Source organism: Neovison vison, chromosome 7 (genome assembly GCF_020171115.1).
Source record: "Neovison vison isolate M4711 chromosome 7, ASM_NN_V1, whole genome shotgun sequence".
NCBI classification, from domain to species: Eukaryota; Metazoa; Chordata; class Mammalia; order Carnivora; family Mustelidae; genus Neogale; species Neogale vison.
In genome coordinates, this window is record NC_058097.1 from 199,623,673 (window position 1) to 199,642,139 (window position 18,467).

Consider the following 18,467-nt stretch of genomic DNA (forward strand, 5'->3'; position numbering starts at 1 on the left):
GTGTCTGTTCTCACCATGGCCACCTCCCAAGCTACTGTCCCCTCTACTGGACCCCGCAGGAGCTCCACTGCCGCCCCGGCCCTCCACACACAGCACCCATCCGCCACGTGATCTCCTGCTTGTGTCCTCTTTCTGTCTCTCTCTCTCTGTCACTGCCCACGGGAAACCCTCCAGTGGCTCCCCACCCTCTGTGGCTTCTCACGAGACCCCCAGGACCCTGCGTGACCTGGTCTCAGCCCCTGCCGGCTTCCCCCTCGCTCCCTTGGCTCGTGAAACGCCATGAACTTCACAGGTCCTTGCCCACCGCAGGGACCTCACACACACGGCTCCCTGCTGTTCTGCTCGGCCCTCGACGCGCGGCCACTTCCCAGTCTAGGTGTGAGCGCTCGTCTCTCCTGGGCGAGGCTATCCCCGCTGCTGGCTGAGGGGCCCTTCCCACCCCTCCCTGTTACTCCCAAACCCTCCTGATGGCACCTGCTGGTGGGAATACGTCTGTCCTGTTCTCACCGTGTCCCCAGAACTCTGCTCCAGAGCCGGATTCAAGGTATTTTCTAAATAATTGTTGGTGGGATGAACAAAAGAATGAGTGAATGAGTGAATGGCAAAGAAGAGAGCATGAAGGGGCCAAAAAGAACATTCCATCGTTCAGTTGCATCTCCATTCTCTGCCTCCACCTGCTGGAAGCCTAAAGCCCCACCTCCCCGACTTCGACTTCGAGTGTGGCCGAGAGGCTCCAGAGACCCCCCCCATCCGCAAACATCCTCTTTCCCACCCCACCTCCAGGTACCAACGTCAGATCAGGCTCCCTGCCCATGCCTTTCCCCCTCCCCGTGGCATCACCGGAAGGTTCCATGTCCTCTGAGTCCAGGAGGCAGCACGTGTCCTCACTGGCCCACCAGAAACCCCCCCATCACCAACAACCTGTTTCTAAGCACAGGAAGAAAGAAAATCAGCCCTTTTCTAGGGGTGGAGCAGCAAAGACGGACATGTTGGGGCACTGGCTGCCACGCTCTCCTCTGTGTGGAGGAAACGGATTTGTAGCAGGACTGAAGCTAAAACAGGGGCGCCGGGGGAGCTCAGTCCAGTAAGCATCTGATTCTGGATTTTGGCTCAGGTCATGACCTCAGGGTCATGGGACGGGGGCCCGGGTCGGGCTCTGTTCTCAGCACCCGGTCTCCTTGTCCCTCTGCCCCTCTGCTCCTCCCCGTGCCTCACGTGCGTTCTCGCTCTCAAATCAATCAATCGATCGATCAATCAATCAACAAAATCTTTCTTAAAAGGGGTGAGAAAAAAGACTGAAGCCAAGAGAGAAGCAGAAGAAAGGGGCAGAGGCAGTGGCCAGCCCCAGGGCCCCATGCCGCCAGGACACCCACTCCTCCTGTCACCAAAACCCAAGTCTGGCTGCCCGACTTTTGTCATCCGTTGTGGCTCAGGAGACCAATGTTGAAGAGACAGGTTTTGACTGGCAAAGAAAAGGAGCTTCATTCAGGCAGCTGGTCACCTGAGAAGGTGGATTCTTGTCCCAAAACCAACACGAGGTTTCTGCCTGGCCCAGAGGTTTTTAAAGGGGTTTAATCAGCTAAGGGAGTATGGGGGGGGTGGCTTTTCTTGCTTATGTGGGGACTCCCTCGGTGCCCCCAGGGCTGGTTGTGCAAGAGGACCCTGTTCTCTCTGCAAAGGGGGCACGTCTACACATGCACAGGGGGAGGTCAGTGAAGTCCTCGGTGTGATCTTAAAAAGAAAAACCACGTCGCTAAAAGCTGCTGGACTAACCAGAGCGCCCAGGCGGCTTCAAGCAGGCAGGCTGGCCTCTGTGGCCTGGGAACGTTTTGTTTTGGTCCCTGATTCCCCAAGCCCAGGGTGTGTGACTCTCAAGGAAAGCAGACTGGTTCCATTACAGATCAAAGGCCTTAGGTCAGCAGGCAGCGAAGGTTGTTAACTCGCTTTGCCTTAAGACCCCGTGGGGTGCGGTTACTCCCCTAGCTCATGGGATTTGAGGCAATGTCAACCCCTCCCCAAAGTGCCTGATGATCCTGGGCTGGGGGCCCGGAGCCTGGTACCCCATGGAGGCGGGGTATCCATAGGAACTGAGAACCGGCCCCTCAGGGATATACTGTCTCCAAGAGGAAACACCAGCCCCCAACCCCGGTCCGGGCCACATGGGGGAAGGCGAGACCCTGAGGACACCTGGTCTTGCAGGAGAAACTACAGCAAAGAAGAGGAGAGGACAGAAGGGTCCTGGGATAGAAGGAGCAGACCTCTGGGCGGGGAGGAAGCCAAGGAGAGAGAGAGGGGAGGGAGAGAGGAGGCAAGACTGTTGAGTTCCAACCAGACTCGGATGTCCTCATGGCTACGGGGCAAAGCGCCCTCTGTCTCCTCAAACCTGCCTGACTGAGGCCAGCCATGCGCACGCGTGAGTGTGTCCGTGCAGGCAGGCGTGTGTGAGTATGAGCGTACAAAGGCTGGAAGCTAGCCTTGGGTTTCTAGGCTACAGAGCGATGGAGCACAGACACGCAGGGAGAGCCACAAGCCACGTGGCAGATAGAGACTCCAGCGGGGGCAAGAAGTAACCAGAAGCTGGGAAGCCCCGACTTCACTGCCCGCTGCCCCCCCAAATGCTGCCCCTCCTGCACTTGGATGGGGAGTGAGCCCCAAGGTCCAGTCCCCTCACTGTTCCTCCAGAAGTAAGAGCGCCCCATCAAAACGGCCAAGCAGATACCAGCCGGGTGCGGAAAGATGAATCACAGTTTGACCCAGATTTACAGCAGCCTGAGTCCGTGGACGGCCTTCGAGGCCTGTCCTTCAAACAACATCTACCCGGGCTTGACCCGGGCCAACCCCAGCCACCCATGAACCCTTCTCAAGGTAGCTTCCTGGGGCGGCCAGGTGTCTCCCCCATCCTCACTGTCAGAAAAATAAAAGATGTTGGTGACCGCATTAATAACGGCCATTCGCTGCTCTTTGGGGGCTGTTAGAGGTGATCTGTGCCCACTTGCACTGTCCTCACGGGAGCTTTAGGAGATCAGAACTCGCACTGCCTTCATTTTACAGAGCAGGAAACTGAGGCACGGAGAGGTTAAACTCCTTTCCCAAGGCCACGCAGCTTGGGCAGAGCAGGGATTTAAACCCAAGCGGCCGACTCCAGAGTCTCCGTGCATCACCTCGGACCACAGGGCCCCTCGTTACAGAAGAATTCATGGGTTTGTTAAAAACCCAGCAGGTGCCAGCGGCTCTGATGGCCAACTGTGCGCCTCTCATCCCCAGAAGCAGAAAAGAAAACTCCCGATCTCACAGTGTGTTTGCCCACCGCCGGCCAAATCCCGCCACTGTGTTTTCCAGGCGAAATGAGAGGGATTTTGCCAAAATCCCTGTCTTGCCTTCCCCCACCCCCCAAACCTCCAGCTTGTCCTCACACCCACCTAAAATCACTTCTCTGGACAACAAGCTCTGCGGCCCGGTGCGGGGGGCAGGGGAGGTGTTTGCACCCGACCTTGTTAAAATGTGCCAGCCAGCGGCTGCGGTGGGCCCAGCCCTGCACAGAGCGTGGCAAAGTTCAGCCTGTTGGAGCAGCCCGTGCTCTGACGAGTCTTATTCCGACGGCTGGTTAACATCTCTCCGTTGAATTTTAACATGAAATATCTTTTTGACACAGCAAGGAGAGCGAAGTCCCTTTGGTGCAGGAGGGCCAGACGTGCCCGCGCTGCCAGGCACATGAAAGGGAAGCTGCCCAGCGCTCTCCTTGACCTATTTAAAGCGATTTTGTTCAACAGGCTGGAGGCACCTGGGCCTGGGGCTGCAGTCAGGGGGGCTGCGGTCAAGTCCGCCGCAGCTCGCACAAGGGGGCCAATTAAAGCCACAGTGTGGCCACCTCCCCACAATGGCTCCAAGCTGCCCGCTCTCGGCTGCCCCCCGCCCAGCGGTGCCAGCGTGGACGATGGCTAGAGCAGGTGGTCCCAGCTGAGCGGGAAGCCTGCTTCTCCCTCTCCCACTCCCCCTGCTTCTGTTCCCTCTCTCACTCTCTCTCTCTCTCTCTCTGTTGAATAAATAAAATCTTTAAAAAAAAAAAAAAAGAATGGGCTATCTCATTGGAAGGGCTGTTGGAAGGATTAAATGAGTTGATACAGGCAGGGAACTTGGAATCGTCTCCAACACAGAATAAAGACTCCACGACCGTTGGGCACAAGCCCTCACCATCATCTTCACGAGACACTGGGTAATCTCTCAGCTGTTCCAAGGGGAGTTCTGAGTTGAGCCTGTGGCCTCGTGTGGGGCATAGTTTTTAGTGATGAGAAGCAGTGGGGCCACTGTATTCTTCCGGAAAGGAACGTTCCAGACTTTCAGACCCGCCCAAAATAGCTGTTGGGAACCAGGAACCACTAGGAGACCAGATCTTCAGAGATTCTAGAGACGCTGGAACTCTAGGCACCAGCGCGTGGGTGTTGAGACGTCTGGAGAAGGTGAGAACCAGGACTTCCCACCCCAGAAACAACCCTGTGAAGTGGGGTCTGTAATGCTCTTTCCACAGAGGAGGATCTGGAGACTTGTCCAGCCGCGCTGTGCCCAGGCCCCCTGGTCTGCACACCGGGTCCTGCTCTGGGCACTGTCAGGGGCACCAGGACTCGAACTAGGCCCTTAGGACGCATGGAGCCATTATCTGGTGGAGGGAAGAGGTCAGATCCACAGCAGGGGCAGCAGGGGAGAAGCTGGGAGGGCGGGGTGGGGCTGGCAGCAGTGGCTCCCGGACGGACCGACGGAAGAGCAAACGAGAGGAGACAGCGTGCAGGGCATTTTAGGAACGAGCCGTGTTCTGTGGGGACAGGGCGCAGGCCCTGGGAAAGAGGCAGCACAGCGAAGGCTCTGGGGGTGCCCTGGGGGCCAGAAGGAGGCTCCCGGCCGCTTGGTCTTGCCTCTGAAGCTCTGGGGTGTCATCGAAGGCCTCGCACAGGAATGACAAGCTGGAGGCCGGCTGACACCTTCAAAGGGCCCGACCCAGAGTGCTCTTCCAGGAGAGTCATCCTGTCTTAAAGAATCCAGCCCACGGAGATGAGGGAAGGGGGGCGGGGGGAGGGGGGCGGAAGGAGAGCAGAGACTCTAATGCCACCTTCATACTGTGGCCCGAGTTCTGGGGACCCTGGAGGCAGAAGCAAGCCCAGCTGGCTCTGGCCACTGCCTCCTCCAGCCACCTGCCTGGATTCCGCCAGCCCTGCTAGCTGCCTGGGGAATTTGCTGAGTCACTGACAGTAAGTGCTCCTGCCTGCCCTTTCTCCTGGCCTGGCCTGGGACCAGAGGCAGCTGCTGTCACTGCAGGACATCGGGGGTTGGGAGGAATCACAAAAAACCCTGCTGCACGATCCGACCAGAAAGATGTCCACGGTGCATCCCCGGGTCCAAAAAAAAACCCATGTTGACGAACACGGTGTCTGTGCGCATTTTCGGGGCCGGACGCAAGCTCCTGGGAACACCTGATGCTCTCGGAGGCTGGTTCTGGGCAGGGGACGCTACGCCTTTCTACGACGTGATCTCCCCTCCGTCTTCGGCCCACCTGAACCACCCTGTGCTCCTCGTCCCTCTCTTCCCCCTCCATCGTAATCGTAATCGAAACCACTCGCTTTTGCAGGCTCCTCCTCTCCCGGACCTCTAAAAACTAGAGACCAGGGGCTCCATCTCAGACCTCATCTCTGCGGGGGGAAAGGTTGCTCCTTAGGTGAGCTCACTAGTCCAGGACTCAAAATGCCTTTCAGTCCTAACCATATCCAGAGGATCACCCCCCCACCGTCCAGCTACATTATATTCAATTTGCTTCTTCTCATCAGGGAGAGCCTGAGCTGGGATGGAAATCAAAAATTCCTGTGCTCTAAATTTAGAACTGTCTGTCTTTGGAAGGGCTTCTTTCTCTCTGGCTACATAGTTTCATTTTTGCTTAGGGGAGAAGTTCTTTCAAAAATTTCCTATCCCTCGGGGTGCCTGGGTGGCTCAGTGGGTTAAGCCTTTGCCTTTGGCTCAGGTCAAGATCTCAGGGTCCTGGGATCGAACCCCTCACTGGGCTCTCTGCTCAGAAGGGAGCCTGCTCCCCCACCTCCCTGCCTGCCTCTCTGCCTACTTGTGATCTCTGGCTGTCAAATAAAATCTTTTTTTTTTTTTTTTAAGATTTTATTTATTTATTTGACAGAGACAGATCACAAGTAGGCAGAGAGGCAGGCAGAGAGAGAGAGGAGGAAGCAGGCTCCCTGCCGAGCAGAGAGCCCGATGCGGGACTCGATCCCAGGACCCTGAGATCATGACCTGAGCCGAAGGCAGCGGCTTAACCCACTGAGCCACCCAGGCGCCCTCAAATAAAATCTTTAAAAAAAAAATTTCCTATCCCGCTCTGAATATCAGCTTCCACTGTGATCAACTTCTGACCAGCTACAGTTTAATCCTTTCGAGTATCTTGTGAAGTTGCAGTGGGAACAGAGAGAAAAGACTCCAGGCAGTACCGAAGGACTCCAGGGATGCAAGAGGTGTCCCCAGAGACAGTGCAAAAGATTGGAGCCTCCCAAGATCCGGAGCCACCCCCAAAGACGGCCGAAAGAAAGAGGACGGAGATTAATCCCCGGAGAGCTGGCAACAGGCCGGACGGCCCCAGCTGCAAATGGTGTGCAACCCAAGTTTCTGTTTGGCCATATTTGGGGGACCCCAACCTGATGGCTGCATATGCAAGGACTGATAACTTGCACCCCCTTCTAGACAGGAAGTCAAGCAAGTTCTCAGGACACGAAACCGGAGACAAGGAGGCTATAGCTGTCCGCGGGAGAGAAAAGATGGACAGTCAAAAGGAACCTGAATTCACAAGAGTGTGGATTTGGGAAGGAAGGGACAGTGTGAAATTGTACCTTCCTTTTCAACATGGCTCCACAAAGATCCGGGAGAGCTGACTCTGGTGAGAATTCCCATCCTTTGCACCAGCACCTCAATGTTGATAACAGTAATGTCCACAATAGCCAAACTATGGAAAGAGTCTGGATGTCCATCGACAGATGAACGGATAAAGATGTGGTCTGTGTGTGTAGGCATACAATGGAATATTTCTCAGTCGTCAGAAAATGAAGTCTTGCCATTTACAACGATGTGGATAGAACTAGAGGGTGTTATACTCAGCGAAACAAGTCAGTCAGAGAAAGGCTATTACATGCTCACTCATATGTGGAATTTAAGAAACAAAACAGGATCATAGGTAAAGAGAGGAAGAAATAAAACAGGACAAAACCAGAGAGGGAGACAAACCATAAGAGACCCTTTTTTTTTTTTTTAAGATTTTATTTATTTATTTGACAGACAGAGATCACAAGTAGGCAGAGAGGCAGGTAGAGAGAGGAGGAAGCAGGCTCCCCACGGAGCAGAGAGCCCGAAGTGGGACTCGATCCCAGGACCCTGAGATCATGATCTGAGCCCAAGGCAGAGGCTTTAACCCACTGAGCCAACCAGGCACCCGCCATAAGAGACTCTTAATCATAGGAGACAAACGGAGGGTTGCTGGAGGGGAGGGGGTTGGGGGGACGGGGGACTGGGTGACGGGCATTAAGGAGGGCCTGTGACGTAATGAGCACTGGGTGATACATAAGACCGATGGTCACTGATCTCTACCTCTGAAACCAATAATACATTATATGTTAATTCATTGAATTTAAATTTTAAAAAAGAGCAAAAAAAAAGAATTCTCATCCTTCTGCCAGCTTCTGTCAGTTTCCCCAGGACCCCCACCTGCTGACACAGTGCCCCCATGCAGGAGTGACTCTGCCTGGGGCCTAGAAAGTTCTTCCAGCAGACCCCCAAGCTTAGGCGGTTGGATTAAAGCCGAACCTTGCAAGAAGAGGTCCTCGAAGATGTGAATTGTGCCAACAATAGAGAAGAAGACCAAGGACTGGGACTGTGCGGGGAAGAAAAGGAACCAGTGAAGGAGACAGAATCAGGTTCAGAAGGTGTTGGCCTGGGAAGCACCGTCCAGAGGGAGACGGGCCAGAAGCTGTGCTGACTCAAGTAAGGGGAGCCCTGAAAAAGTCACCAAATACAGCAGCAGTGAGGTCACTGGGGACTGGGGTGTGACACGGACAAAAACCCGATGGGAATCTATCCCAAAAAGAATGGGAAGGGAAATTGGAGAAGACTGGTAATTCTTTTGTGGAATTGTCTAGAAATGGTAACAGGAAAAGAAGCAGGAAAAAAGGCAGAATGGGGGGGCCCAGAGGCAGATCAGAGAACGAGACTGTTGGCTTCTGATGACTTCTATTTTCTTAGTGAAATAAGGAGAAAGGACATCTTTTGAGAGAGGATGGAAGAGGAGGGGACATAAAATAGCTCTGGGAGGCTATGCTCCCATAGAAAGCTAACAGAAATGCCATGCGCCATCGCCCAACCAAGACAGAAGAAAAATAGAGCAAGAAAATGCAGTGGGTTCAGTAGACAATAGGAACAAGGAAACCAAGATGTAAAGGGAAAATACGGCAAAGACGAAAACATACCAGAAGTCCACACATGACAATAATTCCAATAAATGTAAACAGGTTAGAATCGCTAGTTAAAGTCAGAGGCTTTTTGTTTGGGTTTTATAAGAGGAGAGGTTGAGCTTGGTTTGCAGCCCAGAATGAAGAAGCTGAATGTGCAAATGACCAGAGCAGGCTCCTGATGTATTTACTCCCAAGTGTCAACAGTGGCGATCCCTGGTTGCTGAGTTTAGGACTGATCTTTGTTTTCTTTGTACCTTTCCATATTTTCTGAAATGTCCAGAAGGTGTATATGTTGATTTTATCCTCGGGGAAAAAAAAAAAAAAGAAGTTGCTATTAAAACCAGCAGGCCTGCACCTGCTGTCCAAATCCGTGCTGATCCCAAAGACACCCTACGGAAGTGTCCCTGCCCTCCAGGACCTGGCTGGAAATGGGACCAGTTGGACAGTGATAGAAGGGTGCAGGCCAGTGCAAAGATGGGGCTCCACTCCTGACTTAGAGCCCAGGAGGGCCGCAAGAATAAGCCAGCAGAGCCCCCTGGAGGAGGAGGCACTTGTAGTGTCTATAGGATGTGGCCCAAAGCTGAGCCCAGGCTGGGAGCATCGGCAAGGACAGGAGCAAGGATGGGAGCCCATTAAGCCGGCCCAGGGGACACTGTGGAAGTGATGGGGGGAGTCGGGGCACAGAGGCCAGGAAGGCAAAGAGGTTGTACCTGGCGTACTGTATGGACGGGCAGAGGGAGGGTGGGCAAGACAGAAAGCCAGGGGAAGGGAGTTACTCCTGAAATAGGCAGCCTCATACCCCAAAGCACAGGAGAAGAAATGGCTAGGTCGCCATGACTGCTCCCTCGCCCCTCCTCCAGCTGCCACACATCACGCACACACATCTGCTGACACGGCAGAGCCCTGTGAAGTGCTCAGAGAGAGGGACAGCAAAGGGAGCATGGGCATCAGTGGCAGCAGACAACAGAGGGGAGGGTAGAGGGAGGGGGAGGGCAGGGCCACATCGGGGGAGGTGGGGGTGCAGATGGCTGACTTGGGCCCAGCCCCTCCCACACACACACACAAGCTGAAGTCCTTGAAGCCCACAGATGTCACTCCTGGCTCACACCAGTCCCAGGATGAGTAAGGTCCCCGGCCAGCAGCTCTCTGCATGAGCCCTGGATAGTCCCCACTGAGAGGCGGGCAGGGATGCTGGGGGACGGCAGCAGCCCTGCCGAAGCCTCCCCCACACCTGTCAGAGACCAGGTGCCCCTGGCCAGGCCTCCCCACCAGGCAGGAACCACTGTGCTCTGCCCCTGGGCCTCCCTCAGAGCTGGGTTAAACTTTGACTGATTTCTGACCCCTGTTCCGTAAATGTCACCTGGTCACAGTTTAATTCCAGTCTAGGTGCTTTCAGTCTCCATGTTCCCTGCTTCCTATAACCAGCTTCTCCTGGAGGTTTGGGGCCAGCTGCATCTCTGGAAGGATGCTGGTGGCTTCGAGATCACACCTCACGGCTCCTGGTCCCAGTCAGAGCCACCACGAGTGACCGTTACTGACAGACTTCCGAAGAGCCCTGACCCAGAGTCAGCGACGAGGAGGCCGGCCTCTGCCATGCTCCAGACTTCTTGGCTGATGAAGCAGGTGCTGCTGTGGGAGAAACAACCTCCCTGCATCGGCTCCTTAGCCCTGGGCCAGCTTCTGTGAGGTGGGCACTCCACTGGTCCCCCCAAGTGGGCTCCATGGCATTTTCTGAGCTCCTGGACCAAGTGGGTGGCCTGGGCAGGTTCCAGGTTCTCCAGATGGTGGCTCTGGTGGTCCCCATCGTGTGGCTGACCACTCAGAGCATGCTGGAGAACTTCTCGGCCGCCGTGCCCAACCACCGCTGCTGGGTGCCCCTCCTGGACAATAGCACTGCCCAGGCCAGTGTCCCTGGGGCCCTGGGCCCCAAGGACCTCCTGACCATTTCTATCCCACCGGGCCCCAACCATGAACCCCACCAGTGTCGCCGCTTCCGCCAACCACAGTGGCAGCTCCTGGACCCCAACGCCACGACCACCAACTGGAGCGAGGTTGCCACGGAGCCGTGCGTGGACGGCTGGGTCTACGACCGCAGCACCTTCACCTCCACCATCGTGGCCAAGGTAAGAGCCTCTCCTGACACCTTCCCCGAGTCCTGGCACTTGAGAAGCCAAGGTCAGAGCTCCTATTTGGCTGGACTCAGAATGGCCCAGTCCTGGGAGGGACCCACCTCCTCACTCACCACAGGTGGTTTTCCAGCCCCTCTTCCAGCACACCTCCTGCCCTACGGGAGAGGGGGAGTCTGGGGAGTCAGCAGGGGACTTGGGCTTGTGGAAGAGTGGATGGTCCGAGAACCGGGCCGGACCTGATCAGCTGTGACTCAGGGAGCTCTCCCCACCGCCTGTGTCAGGGGGCAGGTGACCCCCCCGGAGTCCAGTCAAATCTGGGCAAGAGGGAGGGGCAGCCTATCCCAGCAAGGGGAAGGGGGCTCTTTGTAGAACCAGAGAAGCCCAGGAGAGTGGGGACAAGGCCCCAGCTCAGGGTCGCCCTGCAGAGTGGGTGCGGCAGGGGAGAGCAAACAAGTCTAGAGAGGGCTTGACCCTGGACCAGAGGACAACAGGGTGACAGCCCGGCCCTACCACCCTAGAGGTCCGCAGGCCACCCTCCCCCACCTAGCTCACACGGGGCTTCCCATCCAGCGCCTCCGCCCCCTCCCTTCTGGGCTCAGCTCCTACTCCTCTCTCACCAGTGGGACCTGGTGTGTGACTCCCACGCCCTGAAGCCCATGGCCCAGTCCCTCTACCTGTCAGGAATCCTGGTGGGAGCTGCCGTGTGTGGCCACATCTCTGACAGGTGAGTGCCCCCGGCTCTGGCAGCCCCCCTTCCCTCGCGCCCTGCCCCCCATGCTCCCACAGCGCCCCGCTGCCAGCCACGACATCTGCATGGGTCTCGCTCCTGACACCTCCTGGCTCTGGCGCTGGGCGAGCCTCAGACTCACCCTGGGCCGTGGCTTCCCCAAGTCTCTGGGGTTGGAGAGGGTCATCTGTCCGATCCCACATTCACTGCTGAAATCCGCTGAGCCCCGAGCCTGCCTTCCGGTGCTGCTCCCGCTGGCAGGGGGCTCCTCTGTGCCCAGCGCGCCTTAGAGCTGCCTGGACTTTGGGGACTCTGCCCGTGCAGACAAGCCTCCTGTGGGTGGATAACTAAGGTCCCTTCCGCCTCTGCCCGACAGGCAAACCCAGGGGTGTCCAGAGCCCCGTGTCTAGTGCTATGGGGTGCTGGGGATCCAGTCACCTGTGTGTCTGTGTGCCCGCAGGTTCGGGCGCAGGCTGGTGCTGACCTGGAACTACCTTCAGATGGCCGTGTCGGGCACGGCCGCCGCCTTCGCACCCACCTTCCCCGTGTACTGCCTGCTCCGCTTCCTGGCGGCCTTCGGCGTGGCAGGCGTCATGATGAACACCAGCACGCTCCGTAGGTCCCCGGCCCGGGCCCTGCAGGGAAGGCTGGCTCAGGCTCCCCGCTGACCCTGGCGGTCTCCTTGCAGTGATGGAGTGGACGTCGGCACGCGCCCGAGCCTTGATGATGACCCTAAACACCCTGGGCTTCAGCTTCGGCCACGTCCTGATGGGCGGCGTGGCCTACGGCGTGCGGGACTGGGCCCTGCTGCAGCTGGCGGTCTCCGCCCCCTTCTTCCTCTGCTTCCTGTACTCCTGGTGGGTGCCATCCCCCCTCCTCAGAGACCTGCCCCCCCTCCACCTCGGGAGCAGAGGGCTGGGGGTGCAGGAGGCCGGGAGCACAGCCAGACGGGAGGCCCAGGGGCCTGGCTCCACTGACGGCCACCGGCCCACGATGCTCACCCAAGTGCCGGCGGTGCCGCTCCCTTCCCTGCTCCTCCCAGTGCCTCCTCCTCTACTCATCCTTCTGCCAGCCCATCCTTCCCATCACTTCTTGGCCCCTTTCCGTCTTGAGTTCCTGCTTGCCTTGGCATGTGTGGGGTAAGATGCAAAGATACAGCGCGCACGTGCGCACACACAACCCCAGGCAGCCTTATGTACCGACCTTGTTACTAAAGAACAGGGATGGAGACCCAGTGGTCAGAGGGGACTCCCGGCACCCACACTGGGCTCTCGCGTGTGAGAGGTCAGGGAGCCCTTGCGCTGCCCTGAAATAAATCAGGCATGACTCTTGCTGAGCTCCTGAGACAGAGTAGGTACAGAGTAAACATTTGTTGGATGGCCTCCTGGATGGATGGATGAAATGGATAGACAGACAGACAGACAGACAGATGGATGGATGATCAACTAGTGAGTGGATGGATGGATGGATGGTTGGATGGATGGTTGGATGCCCTTTAGGGTAGAGCTGAGCCTGGCTCATTCACCTACACACCCAGCAACTTAGTTGCATGGCCATTGTGGTCACTGCAGAGGGAAGGCCAGCAGAAGCCCAGGGGAGGACGGGGCTCCTGTACTGGAAGGAGGGCTGACTCACACCTCTCCAAGCCCGACGGGATGGAGCCCAAAGCTCTTACAACAGAGCCTCAAGCACCTAACTCGCAGTCACTCTCCAGAGCAGGAGACAACCACACCTGGTGCGCTGGCTCAGACATGTGCTGCCGAACGGGTGGCCTTCTGCGGGCTAAGCCCCGTACCAGCAGAGTGGAGGCGGGAGGGCGGAGGGCGAAGGGCGAAGGGCAAAGGGCAAAGGTCAGTGAAATGGAGTCCAGGGCACCCCTCCTGGCTGTCTGAGGCTGATGCTGGCCTCGCACGGCTCATGGCCCCTGCAGCGGTGAGGGGGGTGCTCCTGTGCCAGTGCTCTCTCCCAGGCCACCCAACTGGGGGCCCCCAGCTCTGACTCCCTCCATGTGCTGCAGACCCCGAATTCCCTTGTGGGTCCTGCTTCTTCCCAGGCCTCTAGCCTCCCGTTTGCCACCCGCTGTGTGACATCTCCGTGACGGGGTCTTGGCATCACGCCCCCACACCGGCTCTGTTCCAAGGCTCCTGTAGCAGGGATAGCAGCCCCCACCCACCAGGTCCCAGAGTCAGGGTCACCATGACATCCCCATCCCTCCTCCCCATCCCTCCCCGTCCCCCACCTCAAGTTCGGCAGGTCACCGGCTCTTGTCAACTCTAACGTGTGCCTTGGGTCCCCCTTCTCTCCCTGGTTCTGCCAACCCTGGAGGACCTCAGGGCCCTGTACACTTGGAGCAGGCGGCCGCACCCCTGGCTGCTGCTCCTGGGAGAAAGGGGGGCCTGGCTGGGGGGGCCTGCCTGAGCAGAGGCCTGGAGGCAAGAGCCAGTGGAGTGCGGTGGGCACGACCGGGGACTCAGTGGGCTGGGCCGGTACAAGCAGTCTGGGCTGCTGTTGAGGGCTGCAGGGGTGAGGTTAGTGTTAGGGCCTGGGTCCTGGCATGAGGAGGGGGAGCTGGGATGTGTCGGGTTCGCTAACGTCCTGGCATGGGCCACAGGGTCAGAAGTGAGGCAAGGCAGTGGGGAGGGGTCAGGTGCAAGGCGTACTGGAGGGTGACAGGAATTGGTGGCTGCCTGGGGGCAGGTGGAGGGGCCTGGTGACATCAGGACCAAAGACCCTGCCCCAGGCCTGAGCCCCTGGCTGGGCATGAAGTTGTTTGCAAGGAGGGGCCCCTGGGGGAGGAGCCAGCAAGAAGGCTGTGTGACAGCAGGGAGGCCCAGGACAGGAGGGGACCCTGGCGGGGTGGGGGGGATCTCACAGGTCTGCTGTCCTGTAACCACTGGGGGGTCCTTATGGCACACGGGTTCCTCCAGGCCTGGTTACCAGGTGAGGCAAGGGAAAGGCCACCAGGTTATTTGTGGGGGACAGGGCCTCCCCACCAAAATCCGAGAGGGAGAAGGAAAAAGGCAGAAAGGGTGGCCTATAGGGAGAGGAGGGTGTCAAATGGCGTGGCCTCCCGGAGCTTGCGGCCTGTGGGCACCGGTGATACCACCCCCGGGGACGGAAGGAAACAGAGGGGCAGTGAGGCTGCGGGTCAGGCCCTGGGAGCCACAGGCAGTGTCCCCTCCCATGTCCCCCCCGACCCCCTGCAGGCGGCTGGCAGAGTCTGCCCGATGGCTTCTCATCACAGGCAGGCTGGAGCCGGGCCTGCGGGAGCTGCGGAGGGCGGCCGCCATCAACGGGAAGAGGGAGGTGGAGGATGCGCTGACCACGGAGGTGAGCTCAACCCTCGGACCCTGTCCCTGCCCCCGCCCAGCCCCCGAGGAGGAGGGCCAGGGGGAGGAGAGCTGGCGCAGGGCTCCCAGTGCTGACGGGGCGCCCCCACCCCACCCCTGCAGGTCTTGCTGTCAACCATGCAGGAGGAGCTGAGTGCAAGCCAGGCCCCCCCCAGCCTGGGAACCCTGATCTGCACGCCTGGACTGCGCCTGCGGACCTGCGCCTCCACTCTGTGCTGGTAGACGGACGCCCCTTCCACCCCGCCCTGCCTGGCACCCCAGCCTCTGCCTCTGGCCTGCCTTGGGCTGTCCCTGGCACCCCCCATTCCCCCACTGGAGACCCTGGAATCAGGGCTCTGGCTGGCATCCAGTCAAGGGGCCTCTAATGACTCCCCTGTCGGCCCATGGTTCTGCCAGCACGGCCACCTCCCCTCTAGTGGTCAGGCTCTAGGAGGAAGTTGGGGGGCGGGTACTGAACCACCCAGCCAGCTGGGAAGGAGAGCACCCACCCGCCTGGTCTGGAGGGGCCAGGGAGGAGAGAGGGGGATTATCAGAGCCCAAGAGCCAGTGCCACCCGGCAAGGACTGGCACCGCTGAGGTCACAGGGGGAAAGACACACTCAGCAGAAGCCGCAGGCATGGACGGGACGGGATGTGGCACCCAGAGGGAGGGAGGAGGGAATATCCTGCCCAGGCTTCCCGGGCCGGTGCACCTGTGCCTCCCATCAGGGCTCCCCATTGGCCGAACCTCACAGAGAGGCCCAGGGAAAGGTGGTCTACAGAGGCCACCCCACCGCTACACGGAGCCTGCTGGAGGAGGGTGGAAATGGGTCTGGGAACACGGGAGCCATTGGGCAGCTCTCCCCCAGCCTGATGCGACCGGGCCCCACCGCAGGTTCGCCTTTGGCTTCACCTTCTACGGCCTGGCCCTGGATCTGCAGGCTCTGGGTAGCAACATCTTCCTGCTCCAGGTCCTCATCGGGGTCGTGGACATCCCGGCCAAGATAGTCACCCTGCTGCTGCTGAACCGTCTGGGCCGCCGGCCCACCCAGGCCGGGTCCCTGATGCTGTCAGGACTCTGCGTCTTGGCCAACACGCTCGTGCCCCTCAGTGAGCATGGCAGGGGCGCGAGGCTTCCCGACCTGGGGGCGCTGAGCCAGGAACAGAGAGCGCTGGGCCAGAGCCCATTTAGGAAGGAGGCTGCCAGGGCTTCCGGGAGAGATGGCTCAGAGCCCGAGTGCAGGGGGAAGGTGGGGAGCAGGGGGCCAGGAGTGTTCCCGGGGTCTGGCTCCGGGTGTCAGGTGGGCGGCAGTTTGGTGACAGTGAATGTAGCCATGAGGTCCCTCGGAACGTGCTCTGGGGACACCCAAGTAGAGCTGAGTCACAGACATTGGGAGGTCGGAGAGGGGCCTGGGCTGGAGAGAGCCCCCATCTGACCTTGGGGCCCCTGCCACCGGCTTTGCTTAAGCCCGTCTCTGTCCACAGAGATGAGGGCCCTGCGTTCAGGCCTGGCCGTGCTGGGGCTTGGGAGCGTGGGGGCTGCTTTCACGTGCGTCAGCGTCTACACCGGGGAGCTCTTCCCCACCGTCCTCAGGTAAGGGGGTGCCCGGAGCTGGGAGGGCACGGTGGGGACAGCCTTACCCAGCCTCAGCCGTTCCCACCGCCATCTCCCTTCCACGTGGTCTCAGGGCCGCCCACGTGCGTCCTGGGTCAACCTGGACCCCTGAGCCACCCTGGATAGGGGGTGGGAGGGGCTCTCACCAGTGTGTCTGCGACGACAGGATGACCGCGGTGGGTCTGGGCCAGATGGCAGCCCGTGGGGGAGCGATCCTGGGGCCTTTGGTCCGGCTGCTGGCCATCCACGGGCGCGCACTGCCCCTGCTGTTGTATGGCGGGGTGCCCGTGCTCAGCGGCCTGGCTGCTCTCCTGCTCCCGGAGACCCAGAGCCTGCCGCTGCCCGACACCATTCAAGATGTGCAGAACGAGTGAGTGAACTCCACCCGGGGCCACCTTCTTTGTACCCCCAGGGAAGCCCAGAATGGGGCAGCCCTGCCCCCCACCCCCTCCCCTGGGCAGAGGGAGAAGCCAGGGCGCAGAAGCCTGGCTCAGTCACATCGTACATCTGTGGGAGGGGGGAGGCCAAAGGCTGGGTCTCCTGGCTGACAGTGTGGACTCGGTCTCCTGCCCTTCATGCTACCATCTGAGGCCCTGATAGCTGGCCCGCCCTCCGCTCCACCTTACAAGAGGTCAAGGGGAAGGATGTGTGTAGTCCTTCGGAAGGGAGAGGGCCAAGGGTGCGATGGGCATTGTTGGGTGGCCTCATAGGCCCCAGACTCTCCCGCTGAAACCCCTGGATGGCTGGCAGGGCTGTCACCGTCACCCCCTCCCCAGGACGCTCTCAGGGAGCTCCTTCCTGGGCTCGGGAGAGCAGGGCAGGAGTCCTGTCCCAGTCCTCAGGAGGGCCACAGTGCAGGGCTCAGAGGTCACACTGCACCCAGGAGACAAAAGCCTCTTGTCCTTCGTGTCTGAACAGGGCAGTAAAGAAGGCGACGCACAGCGCTCCAGGACCCACTGTCCTGAAATCCACACACTTTTAAGCCTCCTGGGAATTCTGCAAAGTGAATTCTGCAAAGTGACACGGTCACTTCTCTCCTTTGGAGAAGGCAGGACAGCAAAGGCCCCCATCTCTAGAAGAGGATGCAGGGCGGCCTCTCTCTGCCTGAGAAGCCACCTTCAATAGAGAAAGCCCAAGAGGATGGCTTCTGGCTGCCAGCTGCCCTGTGCACCCTCACAGGACTCTCCCTCGTGACTGTGAGAAGGAGCAGGGACCCTGGGAAGCTGTCACCCCCCGCTCCCCTCCCCACTGCTCACAGCCCCCAGCGGCCCATGGCCCCCCTCCAAGCTCGGAGGGCATCATCACCCAAGGTCAAAACTTCCCCAGCTCCTCGCGCTGGCCCCAGAGCCCCACACAAGTCTCAGATCCTCAGCAGTTCCCAAAAGACAGTTCTGGCCTCGGGTCCGCCTCTCCACACTGCAGCCACAGAACCAATCCTCCCCGCCCCTCCTCTACCTGACTGAGTCCCTCCCAGACCCACGGCAATGGCCTCCATCCGGGGGCCCAGGGCCCAGGGTCCAGCCCGAGGCCATAGTGAAATCCTTACCCGCAGTCCTGGCCCCGCACCAGAGCCCCACCCGGACAGCCTCGACATGCCCAGAGGGTTGGGGTGGCCCGCTCACCCCTTGACCCCAGCTCCCACACAGAGCCTGGCAGGAGGCCCCCTGGTGCGAGGGAGACAAAAGAGGGAATAAAGGGACAAATGACCGCCCCCAGCTGACTCCAGGGATGAGCTGTGGGTTCTGGGCAGGGGTGGGGATGGTGGGGAAGGCGGAGAGTTCTGGGGAGCTCCTCAAGGGGCTGGCCCTTTCCCAGGCCGAAGCGTCGGTCCTTTCCAGCCTGTTGTGCGCTGGGCATCCCCCTGGTACCTCAAGGCATCGTCTTATCTTTTCCCAAACCCTTCAAGGAAGGCAGCCCAATTTACAGACGGGAAAGTAAGGCTCAGAGAAAGCGACCGTCTGCAACCCCAGCTGGGGGCAGAGAAGCAGGAGCTCAGCCCCAGTCTCCAGAGCCCTGGCTACGACATCCCCTTCCCCCCTGGCCTCAGACTGTACAACCGGGCAGCCAGTGAAGCCTCTTGAAGCTGACACCTCGCTCTCAGAACCAGCCAGGGCCCCGTGGAGTCCCCTGGCACCCCTTACAGGAAAACCCCGGACAAGGGCTCAGATGGAAGGTGGTGGACGCC

At 59.2% G+C, this 18,467-nt stretch overlaps 1 protein-coding gene across 1 annotated transcript; it reads left to right on the forward strand.

The window, feature by feature from the left end:
- Positions 1-9,752: 9,752 nt before the first annotated feature.
- Positions 9,753-17,993, forward strand: SLC22A12 (solute carrier family 22 member 12). The gene is made up of 10 exons (XM_044259597.1): positions 9,753-10,606; positions 11,233-11,336; positions 11,800-11,954; positions 12,028-12,196; positions 14,546-14,669; positions 14,792-14,907; positions 15,563-15,777; positions 16,153-16,261; positions 16,449-16,652; positions 17,201-17,993. Exons 1-10 carry the CDS (start codon positions 10,205-10,207, stop codon positions 17,262-17,264), a joined length of 1,662 nt encoding a protein of 553 aa, XP_044115532.1. The 5' UTR covers positions 9,753-10,204; the 3' UTR covers positions 17,265-17,993.
- The last annotated feature ends 474 nt before the right edge of the window (positions 17,994-18,467 follow it).

Bases quoted from the DNA above. Each gene is read 5' to 3' on its own strand.
- SLC22A12 (XM_044259597.1), top strand. From the start codon at position 10,205: ATGGCATTTTCTGAGCTCCTGGACCAAGTGGGTGGCCTGGGCAGGTTC. The intron at 15,778-16,152 runs GTGAGCATGGCA...CTCTGTCCACAG, and splicing joins CAACACGCTCGTGCCCCTCA to AGATGAGGGCCCTGCGTTCA. The intron at 16,653-17,200 runs GTGAGTGAACTC...GTGTCTGAACAG, and splicing joins ATTCAAGATGTGCAGAACGA to GGCAGTAAAGAAGGCGACGC.